The sequence below is a fragment of the Vidua chalybeata genome, chromosome 4 (assembly GCF_026979565.1).
Source record: "Vidua chalybeata isolate OUT-0048 chromosome 4, bVidCha1 merged haplotype, whole genome shotgun sequence".
Classification (NCBI taxonomy): Eukaryota; Metazoa; Chordata; class Aves; order Passeriformes; family Viduidae; genus Vidua; species Vidua chalybeata.
Genome location: NC_071533.1, coordinates 25,222,609 through 25,249,107, shown reverse-complemented (window position 1 = coordinate 25,249,107; position 26,499 = coordinate 25,222,609). Strand labels below are relative to the sequence as shown.

At 35.3% G+C, this 26,499-nt stretch overlaps 1 protein-coding gene across 1 annotated transcript in view; it reads right to left on the bottom strand.

Moving 5' to 3' along the window:
• AIMP1 (aminoacyl tRNA synthetase complex interacting multifunctional protein 1) overlaps positions 1-26,499 on the bottom strand; it is a 32,015-nt gene that overhangs the window by 308 nt on the left and 5,208 nt on the right. The window contains exons 2-6 of the mRNA XM_053941741.1: positions 15,968-16,101; positions 15,121-15,234; positions 12,760-12,918; positions 10,081-10,292; positions 6,619-6,787 (exon numbers count right to left, since the gene is read on the bottom strand). Of these exons, the coding sequence (XP_053797716.1) occupies positions 6,619-6,787; positions 10,081-10,292; positions 12,760-12,918; positions 15,121-15,234; positions 15,968-16,101 (788 nt within the window). The remainder of the gene's footprint in view (positions 1-6,618; positions 6,788-10,080; positions 10,293-12,759; positions 12,919-15,120; positions 15,235-15,967; positions 16,102-26,499) is intronic.

Below are 26,499 nucleotides of genomic sequence, written 5' to 3'. Positions count from 1 at the left end.
CTTACACATCTATGACAGCCCACAGAGCATCACCCCACACACTTTTAAGGGAAAAAAAAACCCAACATTCCTTTTGATTCTCAAAATGAAAACTTTAATTAGAATTAGGAATTGTCTAGGAAATGCCTCCAGAACCTCTCTGAAAAAGATAATCTGTCAAGGTAAAAAGGTTGTATCAGACAACAAACACTGTCAAAAGGAAGAAATTAAACCACTGCTGTTAGTTTATATTACAGACCAAAAGAATTCCCAAGAATTGAGTACATACAGACCACAGAAGTACACTGTTCACCAAGACAAGTTTGTCAGCATCTTAACTTTAGAAATGAATGATGTTTTTGTAAGTAATTAAATGCATTTAGCAGATGCTGTTAGAGTTGAGGAGTACTGAACTTAGACAAGAATAGTCCAGAGGGAGAATATTGACATATAATTTTAGCCCCAAGTTACACACTGTTCTGCTATGCATTGTATTGTTTGATGACAAGCTCTGGTGCTCAAAACAACAGAAGCAGTAGAAATTAGCTAGAGTTTCAGCAATTAGAGTTTCAGCCTCAGTCTTGATAAGCCTCAGTTTCCTGTTTCCATGGATACATCATGATAAGACACCTACACCCTAGCAGTATTGACAGTAACTAACGACATCAGCAAATCTGATTATTTAAGGATCTCTAATGACCACAAAATGCAGGCTTCTTCTATTAATGTTTTGAAATGCTGTCAACAAATTAGATAGCATAGTGAAGGATATTTTTCCTATTTTTCAATAAGCATGAAATGCAAAGTACAGACACAAAAGAAGAGAACTAATTTTGCTGCAAAGATTAACTGCTGCCTACTGACATAATCTAGATAAAACTAGGCAGCCAATTCACTGTACTATTATTTTCTGTTCAAAGGTAAAGTAAGTTTAATCTCTTAATTCTAATACAATAATTTAATCATAAGATTGTTGGATGCTTTTAACTTCTTGTGTGTCACACAGGAAAGACAAATTAAAAACTCCACAAGAATTGCAGATTTAAATGCTCAAAGAAATCTCATGCTATTTCATTGTTGTTACACTCACTATATGTTTTTACTTCCCTGTAGTGCCATATTGGTACTATTCTGCCCAAACTATCAAAATCAAAAGTTCCAGAACAAGCAAGAATCAAAAAACAAATCCTAGGAATCATATCCTCCCTGAGATCCTCTCTGAGAAAGAGCCCTCCAAGTGAGCAGAAAGTCTAGTGTTGCACTACAAAGCATTCCCAAAGGTTCAGGAAGAAAAACTGTAAGACTACAGGGATTTTAACATATCTTTTCCTAGTAGTTGGTTGAAATTCATCACTGCTTGGTAAGTCCTGACTGACTGACCAACCAGTGGTTAAATAAACGACTCTCATTCCAACCTGCCTTACGCCTTATTGGTATTCTCCTTTAAATGTTTTCCATAGTTCAGCCTACTCACATTCTCAATGCCTGCAAACCTGATCTATTTCTGTCTGTATGGGTATTCTGCAGTGTCTGGGTGTCTGTATTCTGTAGTTTCTATATATGCAAGAGAAGGAGACTAGGCCAGATTTGTCTGTGAAGTAAGCTAGCTTCACCAAAGCAGTATTTAATAATGCAGTCAAGTTATTTCACAACCAGAGTGCATTTAGTATTTCAAAGAAAAATCAGTCATAACATGAATAATTTTCTTTATATAATATTTATAATTAATATTAAACAGAGGAAGAAATTTAAATACTCTAATTACTTAAATAATTGCACTATTAAATAAAAACTATTAAATGTTTAGAGCTAATTGTGCATTTTCACAAAAATAAATAAGCTTAATACTCAGGTTCATGGATTTAGACCAAACTTGGATTTAGACCATGGTGAATGCATAGAAACTAATAAAATCATTAAACAGAATGTTAAGAGATCCATTGTACATTTTCCTTCCCCTTGTCAAATATAAAAAGCACATGATTTTTTCTTTCAGTAAGGAAGCCTCCTGACTTTTATTATAAAAAACACACTTTGGATGCTAATAAGTTTCTTTGGAATCCTGTGTCAAGCTCCCTTGGGATCTGTGGTGAGCTCATATTAGATTAGCATAGGCACCAATTTTAAATACTACCAGAGCTTTAGGCTGTGCATTTTCCTATGCCTTCTCCTCACTGCATTCCTTCTTCCCAGAAAATATTCTTTAGAAGAGTTTCTATAAATAAAATAAATTGAAGCTCTTAATGGTTTAATCAGCTTTCCACTCTCTTTACCAAAAATGGACCAAATAAGAGGTCCCAAATTTTGTTAAACATATCATTCCATCTCACAGCTTTATTACAAAAAATTTTCATAATAAGCAAGAAACCTCTCCACTTTGTAACAGTTGAAAAACTGCTGAAAGAATGTATCTCAGCACAGCAAGGGGCAAAAGGACACAGTGATGAGTGACTTTACTTAATGCCACTTACCCCACAGTGGATTGTAAGCATGCAGCTGAAGGAAAGCATCCATACACTCTAGCTTTGATTAAAAAAACCTGCTAACTACAGGCTAACCACTGCACTCCAGCTTTACCACTTTTTATTCTTTTAAAGAGATAGTAATTCACTAAATTACTAGTGATTCTTAGACCTGAATGATAAGTTAATTATATAAATTAAGTAATAGATTTTTGGTTCCTGTGGCATCAAAGTATCTGATACTTCTATTAGAAAAGAGATTTCACAGTTAGCTACAAATCTTCAAGTATTATTGCTCTCTTAAAGCAAAGTGTAGAAGGTTGTAGAATTTACACACACATGATAGAAGAATTCTTCTATGTTTTAAAAATCAGACCATTCCAGTAAAGATGGATAAAAATTTGATAAAGTTCTTAATGCAAAAAAGGCTCAAGAGACTTTGAAGATTAATGCACTGGAGTATAAAACACTTCAGTATTAAAAATTCCACTGAGGGCAAAGACATCAAATAAATAAACAAAACAGAACAGTACTCTAGGCAACAGCATTCCTGATCAAATTACTCCTCTATAAAACTCAGGGTAGTTCTAGGTAAACACTCCAGTTGCTACAAAAAAAAAAAAATTAACTGGTTTGAGACAAGATACCATTTGTTTACTTTGACTAAAACGGCCAAAGAAAATTAGTCTGTATCTCATGAATATTTTGTATAATGGAGAGAGAAGACTTAAAAATAGCTCAATTCCAAGCTGCTTGATAGACAGCTGTGTGCATTTTAGAATTGCTTTATTGTTGCTGGTGGTGCTTCTGTTGCTTCACAGACTTTCATACTTCAAACTTAAATAAGACCCAGCTGTCCTTTCTATTTTAACTTCAAGGACTCCAACTGAATCTTTATGCTTTACAATTACTTTTTAAAACAAAAATTTGATCAGAATATAAATGGTTACAATTAAGCAGTGAAATTAAATGACATCTGACACAACAAGGAGTCTATCCTCCTGGTAACAGCATCAGGCAAGTGCCAGATGGTCTTTGAGGAGACAGCAGCAGCCAAGAAGCAGAAGGTTTTAACACAAAAAAGGTGAGTAAAGATAGATGTTCAACCCCATTAAAAACTGAGAAACAGTTTTCCAGTCTCCCAGTGAGTTTCCCCCTGCCTTAGTTTACAATACCAACATTGAAAAGACAAGTACTCAACAAATAAATTTACAGAAGCAGATGTCACTATGATTTTGTAGGTCTCCATCTACCAGTGTTTTCTTTTGCATCTTCCTACTCAAGATAGCAAAATCACAAGTCTGAAAATTCTTTTAAATAAGTTTTATGTAAGAAGAAGATAGATCACTCCACTTTGTACTATTAAGCATTAGGTAAATTTTCAAAGTCAATGATTAGCTTAAATCTCTTTTCCAAGCAGCTCTTTCTGAAGCATTAGAATATAGTGCCACATTTCAGACTACAATCTATAGCCCTGGATACATACACCTTGCAAAGGACCTGCAAAAACCTTCATTTGGCACTTACCGGAGCCCTGTGTCTTTGGCTCTCCACCAGAAGGAAACTGATATAATCCACAGAAAACCTTGTCTCACTGGCTACAAGTCGTAACTTCAGAACTAGAACAACTTAGATACCACCTTTAGCTTATTCTATATCTCTTAACAACATGGTGTCTGCATACCATAAGACCTGGTAATAATTTTAGAACAAATAATTATATAACTGATTGCTCCAGGAAAAGCTTTTTGCCACTGTAAAAAACCCAAACAACTGGAGTCAAATAGTTAAATTATTTTGATAGAACTCACTTCATCAGTCATGTGCAAGAACAGCTATGCTGGTGAACAGAAAACAGCGCTTCTACCAGCTCTCACATTTTCAAATGCCAGGCAGATGAAGCTACTTGAGATAGCTTCATAAGGCTGTATCTTAGACAAAAGCAAACAATAAAAGACTTTCAACCTGGGCAAAGAGTGTTTTTGAGGGGTGAACCTGTACATCATTTTCCAGGGCTTATGCACTAGAAGTGTTTATTGTGCAACTTGATGCACTCTTGCACATCCATTTCCACAGCAACAGATAGCAGTGTGAGTGTGATTCTTGCAGGTAACAAAGTTCCAACATTTAATCCATCTTTACTCACTATATGTGATAACAGCTAGAAGCCATGAATTCCTACAGTTTAGTCAATGCAATTGATTGCCGAAGCATTTAAGATTTTAGTACAGCTAACCAGTTCTGCATCTCAACCAGCAAGCTTGGTATATTTTTAATACAGGAAACTAAAACTGGAAAAAAATAGTTGCCAAAATGATTTCCTTTTAAAACAGTATTATTTTAAAGTATTTTCAATTGGAGCATTAAATCACAGCAAGCTGAGCTATTTTTCTGTTTCATAAAGCACCTAGATATAGCATTGCTTCCTTTATCATATTCTAACCAAAATATATCTTTTTTTTTAAAGCATCACAATTTAACTCTTGAGAAGTATAAATATACATATATACATACATATGTATTTCTGAAAGGTATTGCATGCAAATATGTTTAACCATAGAGCTTGCCAAGAGGTTCATAAATCAAAACTCTGCTGTACAGCTAGAAATTGTCAGAAGTGCAATAGTTTATAAAGGTTCATATGGCTCTGTGCAGAAAATAAAAGTTACACCATTTTCTCACATGTGAAAGCCAACTTTTGAACATTAAATTCATCCTTAAGATGAATACTTCATTGATAAATGTGCACACATACACTCTCACCCAGTGTGGGAAATACTGGGAGTTGGACCATGCTCTTTTCAAGTTTAAGTGATAGAGTGATCCTGACTAGAAGAGCACTGTTCACCAAAACCTCTGTGATCCACTTAACAGCTGACTTGAGTAGGTCTGGGCTTGGGCTGTGCTGCACAAATTCCTTAATTCCTAGGGTGCAGGATAAACCTAGGCAGCTGATTGTAAGAGAGGAGTCTACAGGCAGCTCCCATGTGGCACCAGCAACTGAGCCACCGGCGTGTCCTCACCTTTATGGAATAGGGAAGCACCAAGTCCTCACACAAACTTCCTTTATGATTGACAGCCACAATGAGTGAAAAAATACAGCAATAACTCTAACAATGGAAAGGGAAGAAACTCTCCTTATGCACAAGGAGTGCACAGCGTGCTGCAGGTGCATTCCCCTCATCTGTGCCATGTAAGATTATTTATACTAGTCTCTCTTTTCACACTCAGCTCTAATAGACAGCATTTTCAATGGCACTTTAGAGTATGAGTGCCCTTTTTACTGGGATCATAATGAACCAGCACTTACTGATGAAAACACTCATAACCATTATAAAATAACAAAATAACAGTGCTAATAAATACAGCAACAGAAGAAGCTGATCTTCAGAAGTATCCCTTTCAGATTGAGAATAATGAACTGGCATTTGGGTAGGAGGGAAGCATTCAACAACATGATAAACCTATGATGCTTTATTTGAGTTTCCAATATGCAGTCAAAAATTAATTATTTTTATAGAGAAGAAATTGAAAAATGGATGAAAAATTATCTTTTGATAAAGTTTAATTTGGTAAAATTCTCATTTATATTCTGAAAAAAGATGGATTTGTTGATTTTATTAAGTCCAGTATCTCTCTTTGGAAACCTAAAAAGACATTTTGCCCCAGACAAACAAACAAAAAACCCCTGGTATTTCGAATATTACAGGCTCCTCTCACGAATAGGAGACTTCCAACCCCTTCTATCCCCTCCATCCCTTCTTCCTCAAAAAAAAAAAAAAAAAATTCTACTCAAAGTTCTGACACTTTCATTACAGGGAGGAATTTAATGCTTCATCACTTACCCTGAAACACTGTGAAAGATGCTTTACATTTGTTTGTTGCAAATTGCTAAGTACAAATATGTTTATCCATATCTTTCAAAACTGAAATACTCACTGAGACTTAAAGCTCTATACAACTTAATCAAGTTAAAATTTTTTGACAGATGTAAAAGTATTTGCAATCCTTTATTTACACAATATTAGCATAGTAATAAAAAAAATTAAAACAAGAATTAATTCAGAAAATTTAAACAAAAAACCCAACCAGCTTTAAAAAAAGCTGTTTTATATGCTTCAACACTGAGGTTACCTTGGCATACTTGTTTCTATCATTTTCCCAACTACCTACTTACCAGGAAAACCTTCAAAAGTGATTCTTTCCCCTGGTACCGCTCCTGGTGGGGGAGCCAGAATTTCAACTTTTTCTGGGGAGCTGGCACACATCACCATTGCTTGGGACACTACTCCTCTCATCTTTGCAGGCTTCAAGTTACAGAGTAGCACTGCCATCCGATTCTGCATCTTGGGAGAGGAAAACAGAAGGATGTGAGTACTTAAAATGGCATGTGGCTTTGGGGACTCCCATTATTTCATTATAATGAAAGAATTACAGTGATGAGATCTTACCATGACAAGTGAAGCGTAAGAGAAACACATAGCAACAGATTTACAATTTTAATGGCTGGATACCAGTAACTTAACATATAAACCCCTTAAGAGCCAGCCAGTGAATAAGGGATTAAAAGCTGAAATGTGACATATTTATCATGGAAATATAAAATATGCAATTTAGAAAATTAAAAACGAGGCGAGGCATTTCACTCACATTCCATCTTTATTCATTACAGACCACCACTTTAGTCCACTTTCAATATAGCACAATTAACTAAACAATTTCTATTTAATGATAATAATAATTTAATGATGATAATAATAAAAATAACAACAACAAGTCTACAAATCAGGCCCATAGGAAAAAATTTCAAACTGTATTCTGGAAGCTTAGCGGTCTTTTACATAATGAGCTCACTTGAATCCTAAATTTTTTCTTAGTTAACCCAAGTGCCTTGAGTGTTTTTTAACCACTGAAAATGGCTGTATATACTGTACACTGAATTTGTTAGTGCAAACCTGTAAAACTGAGTTTCTCCATTTGTTGTTTTATTTTAATAATTACAATAGTAAACCAGAGAAAATACTCTTTGCTCAGTAAAACTGCCACACTTTAGACTCTAAAACAAACCACACTTTCAAATGGAATAAAAATTAAACCCTGAACATTCTTAAGAGACAAGGTAAGGACATCTTAATTCCCATGCTACTAGTGCACATTATATGTAAGTATTTAAGATCTCTAGATTTTGGTCTTTGTGCCACAGTACAAACTTTGAACAAAACCTGCAGGATTAATAATTACTAAAACTCATATGATCAACTATTTCAAACACTGCATCTTTTCCAGGGAGAACACCTTACAAAGCAAGAATATAAATAGCCAAAATTAAGCAATTGAGAAGAAAAAGTTATCTTGCAGCAGTTTCAAGCCAGCCCACTGACTGAAAATTTCTCAAGTTATTTCTATGGAAATAAGTAGCACAAAACACAAAAAAATGGTTGTAATAGGTCAGTGACTAAAATGCAAGCTGTAGCATTATCTAGCACTGAATAACAATTAATGAATGGAAGGCTAATTACTGGGTGGACATCACAATGATCTAGAAAGAAAAGATTTCAAGGCATCTAAGTGGAAGAAAAGGCTTCTTCTACAAAGATCAGAGTATATCATTCATAACAGATATAACTGTAATGTATCCTCTTACAACAAATGGTTGTAGAATAGCATTTCTGGAGGATGATGGTGGCCTTTTCTCTTCTTGTTAAATTTAAGATACATTCCCTGCATTCCTGTTCTTCACTTCTGATCACTGATATGAGGTTCTCTTAGTTTAATGAGGAGGAGTGACAAAAAGTGACAAAAAGTGGAGAATCGCCTCTATTTCAAGAACAATTGCCTGAAACAGGTATTGATGCTAGGAACACACAGAGATCCACTTCAGAAAACCAAATGCAGTGGCAGAAAAGGTGTCAATTCCTTTTGACATTTCAGAAATTTCCCCAATTGTCCCCAGAAGCCAAAAACAGCTCAGCAATGGCATGGTGTACCTTGTGCCGAGATCCTTCCATATCCCTGTTACTTGCGAGACAAATGCTCATGACAACAGAGGGCGCAACTTCTGACGTGGCTTCACCACCACGTGAACAAAACCACAGCCTTTCACATATAAAGTGGGCATGCCAGAAGTTTTCACACCCATAAATAACTTGCACTGCATACTGAAATGTTAGTGAAGATACATACTGTGTTTCCTAACCAAAAGTAAAATCAGATGATACAAATACTACAGCCTCAAACACTGCTAAATTACCACATCAAACACCAAAATCATAAACAGCTGAATTTTTTTGTGAAGAAATTTATGGCTATGGTCCTTCATCTGATGTATATATTTTTATTTCAATATATGGCAGTAGACACATGCCAGGCCTTCACATTTTTGAACACTTCAAAAAACACAAAAAGATGGAAGCTTGCCCCTAAAAATTTACTGTCTTAATAGAGACTTGCCAAAACCAAAAACAGACACGCAAACAAAAATGTTCTCAAAGAACGTGCAAGGATGATCCCTAATTCTCTGTTAATGAGTACCTCAGATTATTTTTCCACTCAGAAAGAAGGTCAAAGAGAAACGACTCCTGCTGACATTTCATTCTATACACTTCATGTTTGTTAGACTATTTAGAGTGGCTTTTAAGATGTTTTCCTCTACATGCTTTCTTGAAAGAAGACTGCTAAAAGCAAGAAAATTGAGATTTTGCCCAGTGCAAATCCAGTAAGTAGACATCATCAGATGATCAGTGCAGGATAGTTACTATATTCAGATGGGTTTTTTTGGTTCAGTAACTTTCTGTAGCATAAAAAAAGCAATCACAATTTTAATTGTTTCCTATGCTTGCAGTCTTACCATGGGGACAGTGTGGAAATAAGGATCGAAAAGACATTTAAGAAAGTAGAGCTCTTTCCAGACTAAGATCAATTCCTTCATGATCCATTTTGCAGTTGCTCTACACAACACTGCTTTAAATGCCAAGCTTGCATTTGAATTTAGGAGCAGCCTTCAGTCAATTCCTCTCACCCTCTAGAAGAGGTGTGAAAGGAAAACTAGATCTTGAAGTCTTAGGTTGTTCAAAGGCACCCATAAACCATCTGTGTCAAACACCAAAGTGTATTAACAACAAAAAAAAGCATAGACACACATTCTATTCTGCACAAGGAAGTAAAAATATGCATTTTGTATTCCACTGTTGTGCTATTCATTGTCAGCTAAGTTGAATTTACACACGCTCTGCTTTAATTCATGCCAAAAATTTCAACAGGCTATAAAAGAGAATTGGAAGGCAAAGGTTTCAAAAGTTTGGATCATACAAAAAAAGTTATTATGAATTCTCTACTACATAGTAGGAAACCTAAAAGAAGAGTACCATCTGTTTACTTTAGGAGTTCAGTGTGCACCGATGGCAGAGGAATTGGACTAAGATCCCAGGATAGAAACACTGCAATCAGAAAATGATTTGGGGTAAGGGTACTTCTCTGGTTTCTGGCAAATGTTGTTAAGTATTACTTCCATCTGCATTTTATATTTGTTCTCATGACTGTACAAATCTTTTAGCAGAATAAAAACATATCCTATAAACAGATGAATGCCTTAAGAAACTTTAGGAAAGGAAAAGCTATCAGTAAATAATTTTGTCAATACCTTATCCAGAGGGACATGTTTCACTAAACCGCTGACAACAGTCCTTGGGCTTGCTTCACCAACATCCACTTGTTCAACATACAGAGTGTCTGCATCTGGATGCTTTTCAGCAGTAATAATGCAGCCAACACGAAGATCCAGACGAGAAACATCTACAGGTTTTGCATCACTATTTCCAGCAGTTGGCTGCTGTTTCTTCTCCTTCTTTTCACCTATTAGAGAACATTTTCTTCCATGAAATAAACATAAAAAAAAGCACAACTAACATATATGACTACTGCAAGGGAAAAGTGAGCTACAGTCACAGAAATAAGCATAATTTCTGTGCAAAACACAAAAGAAGAGTAAAGAGTTAGCACCTCTGTTACCAGTTTCCATTGGTGAATTGTCATACACACTTCAATTTACATCATTACCTCAACTAATTACCACCTCCTGTTTGTAAAGTCATCCTGAATTTAAGTGCAGCTAACATGTGTAAGTGACAAAGGCCATATCAATTACCTGATCATCCCATTCAAATAATTAGCAATTACCAGTAAGCCTTGCCATGGTGTTTCACCAGCATAAGGAAACTAGGGAATCACAGTCCATCAGGTTATGAGTGCTTATCAGCGTGGTACACAGCCAGGAGCTGTGAAGTTGCTGCAGCTGCACTGTCACAGCTGCAATACAACCCTTCAAGATGACATTAGCCAACATTCTGCACTTCCCAAACACAACAGTGCATGAAAATGCTCATGGCTTACAAGATTCCCTTGGCGTGGTGTCTTTACCCCATGATCATCATACACACAGACTGTGTAGTATAAAACAACAGTGAACCAACACTCCCCATACACAGCTGCTTATATAAATCATAGATTAATAAAATATGCAATATTCCTTTCAAGATGAGCAAGTTACATGCAGTTTATAGATAAGACTGTGCTGTTTAGGAGATGTTCAAGACTTGTTTAACAGCTATAATCTCTGGGAGATTAAAAAAATCTAATATGTGCTTACTTTAAATAAGCATATTCTGTTATTCTTTCATCAAGATAACTTACATATTAATGTAAACTAAACTCCCTTCTTAAAGGAGCACAAAAGGTAAAGCGGACACATAATGCAATTTGATTTCATTCATCATTGTTCTAGTACAAGCATGAAATTAAATAATACAGTCAATAATAAAAGGGCAATATTTTTTAATATAAGCAACAGCTCTGCAAAAATATTTGTTCATTTATGATGAATGAAAATCTCTAGTGATTATGACTTGGGTTTTTAATGTAATTGACAATTTGATTAATAAAATCAATTGTATATATAATAATATAAGAGAAACTGGATAAAAATCCCAATCAAAATGGCTAACATATAATATCTAAGATCCTTTGAAAGACACGCTAAATTTATCCTTGGTATAATTCCACACTGTTCTCTATGACATTCCTCTACAAGAGAAATTAACTCTTTCCTCAAAAGAGAACAAAGCAAATATGTACATGGTCTGTATACATACAGATACATAGAAAATATCCATTTCAATGCCAGAGGCTAAGGAGAAAAATGCACTCCTCTGGCCACTGTCAGAGTCAGTCCACAATCAACATACAGAAAAATTATACAGATGAGGTTTGCAAGAAGCAGAACAAAGAATATTAAAATAACCAGAGAGGAAAGAGATTACATAGGTGACAGAAAGCAAAGGGTTTTGAGACAGTCCATCATTTCATCAATTTCTAGACTTAAAAACAAATTTTACATTTTGGTTACTTCAACTGTTAAATGCAATACCTGCAACAGATGCTGAACTCCACAGAAATAGCCTGTGCTTTATTTCAGCATAAGGCAAAAGTCTGTATGCTTTCCATATGAGATGAGCTGTGTCAGCCAGAGCATGGTGCTAGTAACACCAAATTTGTGGGTTCAACCCCTGTATGGGCCATTCCCTTAAGAGGTGGGCTTGATGATCCTTGTGGGTCCCTTTCAACTCAGGATATTCTGTGATCTGCATTTGTCTGATTGAATTTAAGCTACTTGTATTGTACTTCCCCTCATCATATATAGAAAGTTTTATTTTTCCTTACCAACTGAATACTTGCTCTGTAGCTGCTGAATACTTGAGAGAAGAATTTAATTGCCTGCTACAACATGTGGCATCTGCTTTTGTATTTACAGCTCTGTGAAATACTAATGTGTCAAAGGCTGAAATACATTAAAAAATATAAAATAGCTTCTAAGTCGCTGTACAGCTCACCAGAAAAAAAAGAGACAGCACACTATCGTAACATCCAAATTCTGAAAACCTGTACAAATCCAATAATAGCAAATTAATAATAATCTGCAAGAGAATGATTGCAAAACACAGGTTTAAGTTACAAGATAACTTGCAAAAAAGTACAGGTACAGGTGTCCAACAGACATGCCCTGTTTTTTGTTGGTGGTGGTTTTTTAAATGAAGAAGTGCAGTCACATTAAACAGAATTTGGCATGCATCCCATGCAAGGAAGAATCTGTAGCTTACCTGACAGCCTTCATTAGCTTCTAGTATTTTCAAGATTTAAGAGCTAGCACATGACTCTTCCTACTGTAGCTGTATGAAAGCTTTATTTTTGTGCTCAAAATCACGCAAAAGCATTTGCATAAATTAAATACCTCAACTGTCTATCAGAGATAAGAAAAGTGAAATACCTTTTTTTTCTACTTTTTCCTTCTTTTTCTTTTCTTCATCTTCACCTTTAATTTGATCTTTGGAACCAGAAGATGCTGTAACTGCCGTAGGTTGTGGAACATCCTCTGAAAACGAAGCTGTAGAAAGGGTTGTACCAGGAGGAACTGCAACCTGCTTTACTAAAATCAAAACCACAAAAGTCAGGGGCAGTACCAGAACTTTGAATACTGACATTTTTAAGTGTACAATATAAATGAAAATGCAGAGAGAACTGAAAATTTTGCTTAATATACTAAACCACAACTGCTGAGTAGCGAACCACATTACAAAACACATTTCAGAACTTAATCTATATGTGATTATGATCAATTAAAACAAAGTGTTTGATTACAGATTTTTAAATGTGAAAAAGTCCTAAATGCAAGAAAATATGTAAGCAAACAGCATCTCTTTTTGCAGTTGATTTCAACATCTAGTTATTTTTTTCTACCAATTCCCTATTTCCCATTTGTTTAGTTTCAGTTTATAGCTACTAGCTTTTGTCATACTGGAGACTATTCCATAAATGAGTTACGCACAAAATCATTTTTATATCATATTCAGATCATCCATCAACTCTTATGATTAACTTAAGAAACTGAGCCTACAAAATCACCTGCAGCCCTAACATGACCTGCTGATTTCTCTCTTCCCTTCCCTAAATTCTCCACATTACCTTCAACAGCTCTTTTTAAACTGCTGATACATAATTCTGGACATTGCACTATCAACCTTACCAGACAGAAGTGTAAGAAGCACCTCTCTTCTACATTCTGCTCTTCAAGAATCTCATCAAGGCTTTAACCCAGTAATTGTACAGGGTAAGCATCTTCAGAGCACTAAGCAGTACCATCAAGGCTCCCTTTCTCAAGCAACGATAGATGAGAGGATCTTTTAAAGTTCCTTTCAATCTGTTCAATGTTTTATCATTAACAGCTGATAAATCCTTCTGATGTCACCATGACAGAATTCTCCATTCTGAATATGTTTTGTTTTGCATTTCAGATATTTACTAACTTTTCTGAAGAACTGCACTTCGTCAGTTGATGCTTGTCCTCTTCAACACGGAAGTGATCTGCACAAATTATATTCTTATAAACAACTTTCTAAAATCATTTGAATATGAGATTTGCTGTACCAACAACCACTTGCTTGCTAGCTGGTGAAAGTCTTTGTTTCTCAGGTTTTTAAAAAATATCTTGCGGTGTTTTTGATCTTCCGTGTCCATCTAATTTCTGTGCTCAACTACTTAATCCTTTCAAAGCTAACAAACATCTTATTTCCTTCAAAAGAAAAGATCTGAATTTAGTCCTACTACCACTTAGATGAACTAGCTAACTAAAGGAAGATGCATATCAAGTATTTCCTTTGCCATCTTGGACCAATATACCTTGAGACCTCTCTAAAGCACAACAGACACTGTGAAATATCCTACACCTGTCAAGAACTGTTGCAGACTAAGAGACAACAGAGAAATGTAAGTACTGGTTTGGTTTAGTACACAAAAAGGTTTTATTGGTATACAACTGAGAAAAAGAATTCTCTGTATTCACATGTTAATTTTGTTTTGAAGACTGAATGTGCTTTTACACTGGTAAAACATTCAGTGCAGTTAAATGCCAGCATCCAGACACACTAGATACTATCTTAAACAATTTAGAATACTGATAGCATGGGTTAACAGCAATAACTGTTGAGGGCAGAAGAGGATTTTTTGGCAATAATTTTAAAAGACAACACAGTGTATCTGAAACACTTCAGTTTTGGTTTTTTTTTTATTCTTTTTTTTTCAGCTTGTACCATAATGATGTACAAGCTGAATAGAAGGAGAGCAAAGAAAAAGTCCAATGGAATGCTGGTCTAAAGCATAGAATCATAAATTCAGAACACATTGTTTCTAAATTTACATTACCACAGCTTTCCTAGTATGTCCCTGACCATCTGTACTTTGCACCATGGCTTGATTTTCCCTTAGTGATTTTTCAGTCATGCTAGATTAAATATTCAAAGTTGCAAGAAGAGTTAGACATGTAGCAATTTCTACAGTATTACAAGGAGTCAATGTCATCAGTGAGGTTCACGGCTTATTATGAAACTCTGAACAAAAAATACAAAGAACTAGTTCCATATCTGATTAAGTTTAGTATATGGATTTGTCAGGCCTGCAGCTTATTAAAATGTTGGAATCAATTAACTTGTCATAAGCATGGAATCACGGAAAATCCAGAATATGTAAGAAATACCATAGAGGCACATACAGAACAATAAAAATCAAGAAGAATTAAGATAGTTTTGTGCTAACTACATCAATGCTGTATGAGAATAGCACTTTTTTTCCCCACCTCCATTTCGAATTTCAGCCTGAATCAGCTCCTGTTTCAGCCCTTCAATTTCTTTCTTCAGTTTAGCATTTTCTACACGGAGCTTCTTCTCTTCTCGCAGAGATGCTTGCAAGACTACAGTTGACACATTAAAAAAAAAAACAGGTTTCAATAACTAGCACTCATCACTTTGTACACAGAGGTTTGTTTTTAAAGAAAAGTGAAACATGGTGAGCCAAACAGCACAAAAGTGAAAACTTTCAAGGAGTATATAATCAGAAATACTTAGGAATTATTTTCTTTGTTGTTGAAATAGACATTTTTACAATACTTATATAATCAAATTGCCTCTCTGTACTATCTTCTCAGTCCCCTAAACAGAATCACAAGAAAAAACTCTGAGAAACCTACAGGAAAACCTGGACAATGTTTGTCATACAGAGCACCTTATTGCACTGATACAATTAAGTACAAAATATCAAAGTTGAAGGTTGAGAGAACCACTCTTGAGAGAATGCCATAGTTGTGAAAAAACAGTAATAAATTCAGGATAAAGCATAGTGTCATATTCTTTCCAACTCCTTTGCTCCCTTCAAACAAAATCTAAAATTTCTATAATTTGTGTATTAATTCTTACTCATCCATACCTCTTCTATTTCAGAATAAGCAGTTTCAAAAAAAACCAAACCAAACCAAAACCCCCACAACCCACAGGACAGTCAAGAAGGGCTACGATTGCAAGGTTTCTCTTGGAAAACTTGAAACACTCTTTAAAGGCTGACACACCACATTTTCTCATTTTCTCCTATGTGCATTTACTGTTAACCATCTGGTTAATAGGTTTAGCATAAGATAGGTAAATCCTTACTGGCTTTTTCCTTGAGCAGGGCAACTTGTTGCTTGAGGTACTCAATAACTTGATCAGCCTCTGCACCCTTCTGCTCCAGTCTGTTCAGCACTGCATTGCTGGCTGCCATCTTTACCAAAAAACGGGATAAAAACCTAGACAAAAAACAGCCTAAAATTAATGACTTCTTAATGCAATAACATTATTATCTCTTACCACATCAAGCAGTTCTCAAATCAGTTGCTGAATAAAAAAAATTTTTAAGTGAGAAGCTGGGCTCCTACCTCCTAACGCAAAGTCCAAACAAAAAGCAACGTTAAACAGAATCTGATGTTTGACGGCTGCTTTCAAGTGCTTTGGAAGAAAAGCTATTTTTTTCCCAGCAGCAGAAAATGTATTCTTCTTTCATGAAATAGAAAAAAAAAATCTACCATCTTGGAAAGAAAGGTATGAATACATGGGGGAAGCAGAGGGCCATTGAAGAAACTAAAAGGAAAACGATTGGACAGAAAAATACTGTATCCCGGGCTTAACTAAAAAAAAAAAAAAAAAAAAGAATTAAGTGTATATCAAATTTTATTGAGACTAAGAAAATTGAATCACCCCACAAAAATTTCCAAATGTTTTTAATAAATTTATTCAGAATATAGTGAATACTTCATAGATTGTAAGTAAGAAAGACTTTACTGTCTTACTTTTAATACTCATAATTCATGAGTATTTTTACTAATCTCAGATAAAAACAACTTTTATTAGAGGTTTACACCTCGAGTTATTTTAGCACCAATTCTGATTGTTTGATTTTGCATCCACTGAAATGGAAGGGCCAGCAGACAAATAACAAAGAAGGAGGGAACACAAAAGACCAGCAAAGAGCACAAATAAATGCTGTCTAACCTTCTTTTATGGTATTCACAATTTACTAATGTTCCAGAAAGTAGTTATGCCTTGTGTACAGCCTTTATTTTTTGAAAGCTACCAAATCTGGCCTACCTTCCTTCTCAGGAACACTTGTGTCTAAACACAAGAGCTCAAATAGTGGCAACAGAACTATGAAAAACAGTTTCAATCACTCATATCTGCAGCAGACAGTGCTTTTTCCCTCCCACTCAGTATCTAAATGAGAAAAGAATCTGTACTATCAGCTGCCTCTTCTGTAAATCAAGAAAATTCGTTACAGGTGGGAAGAAAAGATCTTTACAAGCAATGGTGATTTAATTCCTGTAAATTTGTCCATGAACTGCAACAAATGAAAGAATTGATAAGAAAATGGAAATCCAGGCACATGTATTGGCTCCTCAACTTTATCAAAATCCAAAAATGCCTTTTCTCGTACCAAATTGGCAGATAACTTCCTATTTTATTCCAAGACTATTATAACACTATGATCTAAATCTGGTTTTAACATACAAATAATATTCCTTATTGGGATAGGCAACAAAAGTCATGCTGAAGGAAAAAGAGATTAGAAATAACTGAAAGGCGAACAGCTACAATCACACTGATGCCAGGGTTAACATACTGCCTCTGATGCACTCTAAAAACCAACACACATTTTAGATCTGATCTTTTACATCTGATCAAATAACTCAAACGCCCACAGAAATATATTTAAAGAAATAAAAAAAACATAGTAAAGAAACCCAGAAAACTAACTACAATTGTTCAGGAATAGTGTATTTAAAAGGAATAGTGTATTTAAAAATTCCCAAAGTAAAATTCACAAAGCCAGAGAGAGGCATAATAGTCAGATGATGCATGGAGTATCTTGCAAATGTGATCCATGAACCAAAATCCTGCCTTCTTTGCAATGCAATACAATCATAGTCTGTTTCACACACACTGTTTCACTTAAAATGTGAGAGTATTATGTCCATCACACCTTCCACTCATCCACAATAGATTTTTCTTTTAAAAGAAAGAAACTCTCCTGGAGCAAAGAGCAGAAAAATCTCCCCAGGACAACTAAATTAATTTTTTATATTCAAATTAATGTCTGCTAACAAGAAAATAATTTTGGTTTCATAGGCAGACTGAAAACAGAGTTTCAAAAAGGAAAACAGTGATTCCAATAAGTTCCTAATTGAGATGTCAAATGGAAACAGACATAAAACTATTATGGCACAACACAGCATAAAACAAAGCTGGGGATATTACAGTCTGCATACCAGTAAGATTTCTTGCAAGCTACAAATTCTCTCGGGGAACACAATACTAACAGTGGAAACTTTTCCAACAACAACAAAAATGCTACTAAAACTTCAAAGGGAATAGAATTGGTACATTTTATAGATTTTAGCCAAGTTGGCTAATGAACTGAAGATCTGGAAATGAAGTTACATGATTACAATTTTCCCACTTGTCAAATAAATTTCTGCAAAGCTAGTATTGTAACAATAACACAAAGGAATAGGTATTTCCGATGCTAATATAAAAAGGCAACAGGCTGAAATGAACTGCTGCAGGAACAAGCACAGGAACCCATACAGCAGAGTGATAAAACTGTATCCAAAAAGGGCACGTGAAGGAAAAAAAGTAAGATCCACCCTTTATTATAGAACACAAAACACATTAAAAATATGAGAACTGCAACTATCAAAGTTTACAGTCAATTTTCTTTTTTTTTTTTTTTTTTATTTTTTAACCTTTACCCTATTTTCTTTGCCCTTTACTATCCTGTCACCCTAACACAAAAAAATCTTATAACAACCAATCCTTATTGGTGATACACAAACTAAAAATTGGAAAGAAAACCAGAAATAATATCTCTTAAAAACCAGATCATAGCTTACTGCAGATACATTCTGACCTACTTAGGAAAAAATGTCACAAAGAGCAATTGAAAGTAAAGTCACTTCATCCAAATGTGCCTAATGAGCTCCTTTCCCTTGCTTTGAAAAACAGGTATGGTGTATTTATATTCAGACATTCTGGAAAAGTCCTTAAGTTACCTGCTTGCTTAGCTAAGGGAAACTGTTTTATCTCAGACCTCTGGGGACTGCTGTGTTATTTGCAAGACACTCAGAACTGCTCTGAAACCCACTTGCTCCACTCAATGGAACTCAATCTTGAAATGTAAGACTCAAGCTGTACAGTTATTCATTATACTGCACATCAACACATGAGAGCTGTTTAAGTTCTCATCATTTTACCTGTTGATTAAGAAAGTTGCCCATCTTTTTTTAAACTGAAGGCACTGTCTGCTGCTGTCTTCTAAGTAGCTGCAGTACCTTGCAGGAGAAAATAGGCACTATCCCACATTGTTGCTCAAAAACAAGTACTGTGGAAGTGTCCCCGAAGTGGCAAACTCTCTATAACAAATCAAGACTTCTCATATAGTATAAATTACCCCCAAATTTTAACATGTTTTACAAATACTTTATCAACATTGGCCTCAACCTTAGCATATATCCAAATCAAAAGCTGAACAAAAGACACTAAAAATATAAACCTGATTGTAGCTTACTCTTCAATGTTGTCTATTGTTAAAAGCATGAAAAAGCCCAAATCCCTCTAAAATTAATGACAAAATTTAAAACTTAAAATTTTAAAAATTAGTTTTGGAATCTATCCCTAGTCCGAACATGGAACCAATTACTGTCCACTATTGAAAAAGCAACCATTAAACAGAAAAAACCAAAAAACCACAAACAAACAAGCAAAATAAAAAGCAACACCTGAAACTGGAAAGCAACTGACTGCTAAAACCTAAAATGAATAGCTCTGAGCATTCTTTTTTCCAGCTGGTAGTTTTAAAAAGCTCACTACTTTGAAGCTCTCAGCTTTTTCTTGCAATGCTTTGCTAATATCAACACAGAAAGATTACAACTACAGGAGATTTAACCACAAGTGCCTCCTTCTCCTCTCTTCCTCTCCCACGTACACAGTTAATTCCTTCACAGTAAGAGGGTAAACTTTGACAGCCCACCACACCTGGACAGCATTCTCCTCTGCATGGAGCTTTGCTCTCACCCACTGCTGCTCTGTGCTTGCCATGGAGGAATCAAGTACTTCTATAGCAAAGCTAATTCTATTCATCTTTAACAAAGAGCAGGTAACAACCACACAATGGCCCAGGTGGCACTCGCTGTGAGGCACATGTTTATGGTATGTTAATGAGTGGCTGCCAACCAAGACCTAAGATTTCATTTTCTCACTAGAGGAAAAAAACAAAGATCTGCAAAAAGACATGCTGGCTTTCCAATTGAGATGATCTGTTCAAATCAAACAGAAACAGTGGATATTATAAAAGTTATCAACACCCCAAAGGTAATTTCTCCAATGCCAACTAAAGTTCAATAATTTAAACTATATAAAAGTACTTAATGTTAGTTCCTCTTCCTAAGCTTTTGGTCTTAAATCCTAAGGAGATATCAAATTAAACCCTTTTTCCTCTTTGCAGAATTGTGACCAACTTGTATAGCAAAGTATGCTACTGTCTGTAAAAGACCAAGTACCAACAATCACTTTGTTTCTACAAGAAGTGTGTTCAAAACCTTCTATCTGAGCATCTTTTCTGAGTATGGTCCTTTCTGGCACACAATCTTACAAAAACCCATAAACATAACAGAATGTGCCAGCTGTTTGCCAGATTCTGCTTTCCTGTGCTTTGCACTTCTGTGAACTGTGAGGATACAGCGAACCACATTTGAGAATCTCACATCACACCTTTTTATTCTGCAAGGTAAGGAACAACAGTTAGCAGATCAAAACAGAAGAAAGCAGACCAGAAGTATGTTTTCTTTGGCTGAACCAAAGTATCACTGCAACTAGGCAATTGTTGTAACTCATCCCATATTTTCTCATCTTGGAGAACAGAGATCCATGCTTTATAAATCAAATCTTTCTTAAAGTTCCTTCTAACTTCTGATAAAATGTTCTAGGCCTGATGCTGTCAGCACCTTTTGCTAAACTTTAGAATACTTGATAAGTTCACATTTTTGGAAGAAAAATTTAAGACAGTTTTATAGCTTTCAAGCCTCCAAAAATTTAAGCTATATAAAAAAATCCAAGCCAAAACACAGTAGAGCTACAACTAATTAGTTCTGAGATCAAATCTTAGTTTTGACTTGATCACCCCCACAACTTCACTCTAAGCAATGCAAAGAAAATCAGCAGCTGTTCCCCACTTGTCTTAGGGAAGCAATAGCCTGAAACACTTCGTTACAAATCTTCAGTTAAACAGTTCTGTTGCTAGGACATTTTGGAAATCAGGTACATTAAGTAAGTTTCATGCACTTATACTCATCACCACCACCAAAGCTTGGGTATTTCACTGGCTTTATACCTGTTATATCTTGTAAAACACAATCACGGCTTTTTATACCCATATATCCCTTCTCAGGAAATGAAGTTGCAAAAGATCATGTGATTCCACCCTTAACAGACAGAAAACAATCATATTTATTTATGGGAAATGTAGGTTTTCCACAGTTTTATGTGTGGAAAGACATAATTCTTCAATTAAAAAAATCCTCAAAAAAAAAAAGTCAAATATGGAGCTGTTCACAAACAGTTTTAAAAAAATGTGCCCATATGCAAATACGCAAAGCTATCAATAATGACCAATATAATGTTGTGAGAGAAAACGGAAGAATTTAAAGTATTAGGTACTTCTGCATTGCATTACTATCAAATTACTATCAATTACTATCACATAATTTTTTCGTTATAATGGAGCAAAAAAAAGACATAGTGCACTTACACTTAAATATCATTTCAAGCACACTTGAGGCATGCACATATCAGTGAAGATTTAACTACCAGCTCAGCTCTCTTTCAGAATTAAGTTTATTGTTAGCTCTGTAAGGGAAGAATGTATGCTTCCTGAATAGCAAAAAGTTCACACATCTAAAAATACAATCCAAGGCCTTAAGCAAATGTGTGTAAATATTCAAAATGTAGACGCTCACCCAGGTCCTTCTCCACATACGGCAAAGAAGACCTATCAAAACATTTTTGGCAGAACAATGGCAAATATTTGAAAAGCAACAGCAAAATTAAAATTAAAAAAAAAAATCAAAACAGCCAAACAAAAAAGCCACAAAACAAAATGACCCTCCAAAAACATACAAACAAAAATCACTCCCAAAAGAAACAAAAACAACTCACAAAAAAAATTTAAAAAGTAAAGAAAAAATCAACAAAACAAAACAACTCCTAACCCTAAACCCAAAGAACAACTGGTTTGGTTTTGGGTTTTCTTCCAAAATTTGAGCATTATTAGTAGATTGCAATATAAAAGTTGAAACCTAGAAATTATCAGATGAATCATCATGGAACCTGATTTTTGACTCACAGTACTAGACCAATGATTCCCTGCCAGGTACTAGAGATTTGGGTACAACTAAAGATCAAATGAATTTTTAACTACTACCCTGGTATTTTCCTAAAAAAATAATTTTTCTAAATTTTATTAGAAAAATTCTGTTTTTCTAAAATAAGAATGGTCTTTTTAATATGAACAAAATGAAGTTACAGCCTAAAATGTTAAGAGGGTGTTACAAAATACGTCAGCACGGTTTTAAAAATTCATAATTGCAGAAAGACATAAGATTTTGTCTTCCTTTCTCCCCAAACTGTGATTGCTGTAACTGGGGCTTTAAACAGTCAAACAACCCAGTTTGTTTTTTTTTTTTTTTCTTTTAGCTCTTAAATACAATTTATTACGCATTCCCTGTCTATAAGCTTCTGTGTGGTCAGTATTGAAAGGAATTTGCATAGCACCAAATTAGTAGACAAAGTTGCACATTTTTGCTATATGTTATTTCAACTCACATCTTCGGCACTGAGAAAGTCAGAATAACTGCTTTGCAGATTTTCAAACACCAAAATGTCTAACACAGTCCATCCAAGTAGGAATGTCAGCTCTGTGGAATGATTTGCTAGCTCTGGAGACTACAGTCCAACCCTTCTGGCTGCCAGATAAATCAGGCTCATTCCCAGCTGCAGACAGGTCCTTTTAGTAGTCCTAAGAGCCTACCCCTCCCAATTTTAAAGGGCTGTAAATAGTAAAAACACAGAAAACTTAACTTTTTCATACTGAAAAACACTGCAACACGAAAGAGATTTTTTAAACATATGATGGAACATCACACAACAAAAGGCCCATCCACTGTTATCAATTTTGAGACAACAGAATTAAGTTACTAATGACTATTTTTAAACGTGAAGACAAGCTGCCTTGAAAGGGAATGATGCACCAAAGTTACGAGCAAGTCATAACATTAATGAGACAGACAAAAATCAAATCTATGAGAAGCAATGAATGAGGAAGTAAGGCATACATTACAACATATAATGAATGAAATTGACTGGCCTAATTTGCATTAAAATTGATGTCTTGGATTGATATGGTAGAGCTCATTAGAAACTCAATAGTCAGAAGGAAAATTCATTTTCATTCAATTGCTATTTCAAGACTTTAGTTGATGCCACATTGTATTAATAAACTGCATCATACCTTAGCAAACTACAGCTGCAACACCCAAAGGTTAAGAGTACTTACAGCTTCATTCACATCCCTGATGTAAACTTGTGCTAAATGTCTATTCAGGGAGAAATTTCTACTAATGCTTGCCTCAGCCCAATTCTGAATCAACTTTGTGTTCTTTCCCACCTCTGAGGAGACACTCCAAGGACTAAACAAAGCAGAGACATGATCACCCTTAAGGAGTTCTGCCCAGGTTAAGACAGCAGTTAAGCATTTGGATGCGGTCTGTAACAAAATTTACACCTTAATTTATTACCCTGAGCAGTCTGCCTGGTAATTGAGCAGCCAAGGATGGCTCACAACACAGCTCAAGGAAAGCAATTTCTTTGAGCTGCTCGACTGAAGTCTCACCAGGTTCCACACCCACTGCATCTGCCGGGTCCCTGCAAGTGCCCTAGAGATTCATCTGGCTGGGCTTTGTAGTGCAGGCTGCAGTTTAAGTAGCAGCTCATATGCCAAAACAGTTGGACAGCCTTATGTATTTTTCAACTATGTTATTCTTTCAAATCCCACTGCATTAATATTTTAATAATACTATCAAAATCTTTCAGTAAATGATCACCACATGCACAAGAAATTCCCACAATAAATCCCAAGATGGAAAAGATGCAACACCCACAACATGCTGCCTCATTTCTTTGACTGTAATCACTGATTTCTAAACACAAAATACATCCAGATCTTTGAAACAGAAACCTTACATCAAAAACTGACAAGGTTTTTTATTCATTTTGTTTTTCTTTCATTTGGTTGGGTTTTTTTGTGGTTATACATAGATGTGTGTGCATATACAAATAAAAATATATATATAAAAAAGTATTTGCTATTCATGTCTCAAAGTATCCTCATAAAACTTCCCTGACAGGTGATGAACTTTACAATTACAGACACACACATATGTCTATAAATTCAGAAATTTAAGAGGACTCAGCTGCATCTGGACAAGTCTGCAAGGTCAGCATATGTCACAGGAACTCAAAGAATCTGTACTGTGGTTCACCCTCTAGGGTTTTACCGGGAAAGTAAAGTGAAAGCTTTAGATTACTGTTGTAACTACAGAGTAAACTACTCATAAATCAGAAAGAAGAATCAGAACTGCACTGAAAACTACCTGTTGATGCCATGTAGAACAGTTTCTTAGGCATTTTACTGATTTTTGTAACTTGATCCTAAAAAAGGCGAATATTAACACTACTTCCTTAATTTGGTGCAAGTAGAGCACTTACAAAAAGGAAAAGAAAGAAAGAGCTGTTTACACTCTCTCCCTAAGAAAAGTCTCAGTTGAGAACAGAGATGTATTTTTAAAATATCCCTCAAAATCTGGTATTCATCTTTTGGGTCTGTCATAGCAACAAGGATAAAAATCCTTGTCAAAAACCCTATCTGCTAAGAAGACACTACAAAAATATCTTTTCCTTAGAAACTTGAAGTTTGGGCCCTGTTCCATTTAAGTTCCTAATGCTCTTAATATCAGAAACCTGTCTGCTAGTTATCTTACATCATCCAAGTGTGTTAAAAAAGAACCTTGAAATTTACTACTTTTACATTAATATTAGCTTTTCTACATGTAAAAGTGGTATCTTGTAGCAGAGCTAAAGGAAAACAGGATTTAACCATTCCATTAAAACAAGTGCTCAGGTTAAAAATAACAATTATTTACTCACAAAAACACTGAGCAGACCTCATGCAGATGTATTTCGAAAGAATCAGTGTTCTCTAACTTCAGACACATTAGCAGCTACTGGTATTTACTGAGGCAGAAACTTTAGGCATTCTTTATGTGGGGTAAATAACACCTGAAGAAAAAACTGAAAATGTGCATCTTTGTGTGCACATCTGTGTGTAACCAATGTAAGAATGGCAAACATCTTTTAATAGGGAGCAAAAAAGCTATCAAACAAAATTTTCAGGGTAAGAGCAGTCCTTGATGAACTTTGAGCCTGCAGCTGCAACACCTTATTTACACAAAAAAAAAAAAAATACACATAACAAATAATTCTACTTTCCAATGCTGAATTTACTCACATAACAGGATGATATTTTAATGAAAACCTACAAAGATACTAACTAATCCTGTGCAGAGAAAATTATTTATTCAGTTGTGGAATGAAAAGTCTAAATGAACTTTTGTATCTAAAGTGGACTGACAACTAATCCTCAGCAGCCAGAAGCAGTTTCATGTCACTTCAAAACCACGTGCCAGCAGTATCTACCACTTCTTTGTAGTTGTATGCACTGAGGAGCACTTGGGGTTCACAGCTTTTAAAACTTCTAAAATGAAAATTATTTCCCTTCTTTTAATGCTGATCTGTGCAGCGGGAAATAAAAATACACAAAAGCAAACTAACTCCCTGTGCACTCATCTTGGATGTTGAGAGGGCTGATGTCAGTTGCTAAGACTGATAGTCTCTGACAGAAAAATCCTCCAAGTAGCTTTTGGGGAATAGCCATTTTTCATTTATGGATTCAAACTATAGAAACAAAAGAAGGTTTAAGACAAGTCAGCTAAATTCTCATTTTGCTGTGTTCCAAATTCTTCTATTAAAAATCCAATAATTTTTAAACAATTATTTTCAATTGACATATGTTGGTTTAATGACTTCAAGAGTGCTAATCTGCAGGTAAGTTTTCAGTAAAATGCAAAGGAAAAGATTTGTGTGTGCCTAGGTCTTATCACAAGCATTATTTTATAGAGAGTCATTTGGATGTGAAATTACTTACCCACTGCGATGCAGCAAGGGTAACTGAACCCCTAAGAAAAGATTAATTTCCCTGGGGTACGATTCAGTGTCATATCCTCGTTGGCAACAGTGACTTCCTCAGTGTGTGACTGTTACCAATTATTAGAGCCCTTGACACAGGTTTCAAATCTTACAGTAGGACTAGCAGATGTGTTCACAGGGGTGAACTTAGGGCCTTGCCTCCAGAGCAGCTGCCAGCAAGCCAAATGCAATGTCTCTTGCATGCCATGCACCAGCTCCTGCATTCCTGGGGGAACAGCAGTCCCCAGCTCCCCCGGACAAATGAGCAGCTGAAATGATCTGTCCACTTATCTCGACAG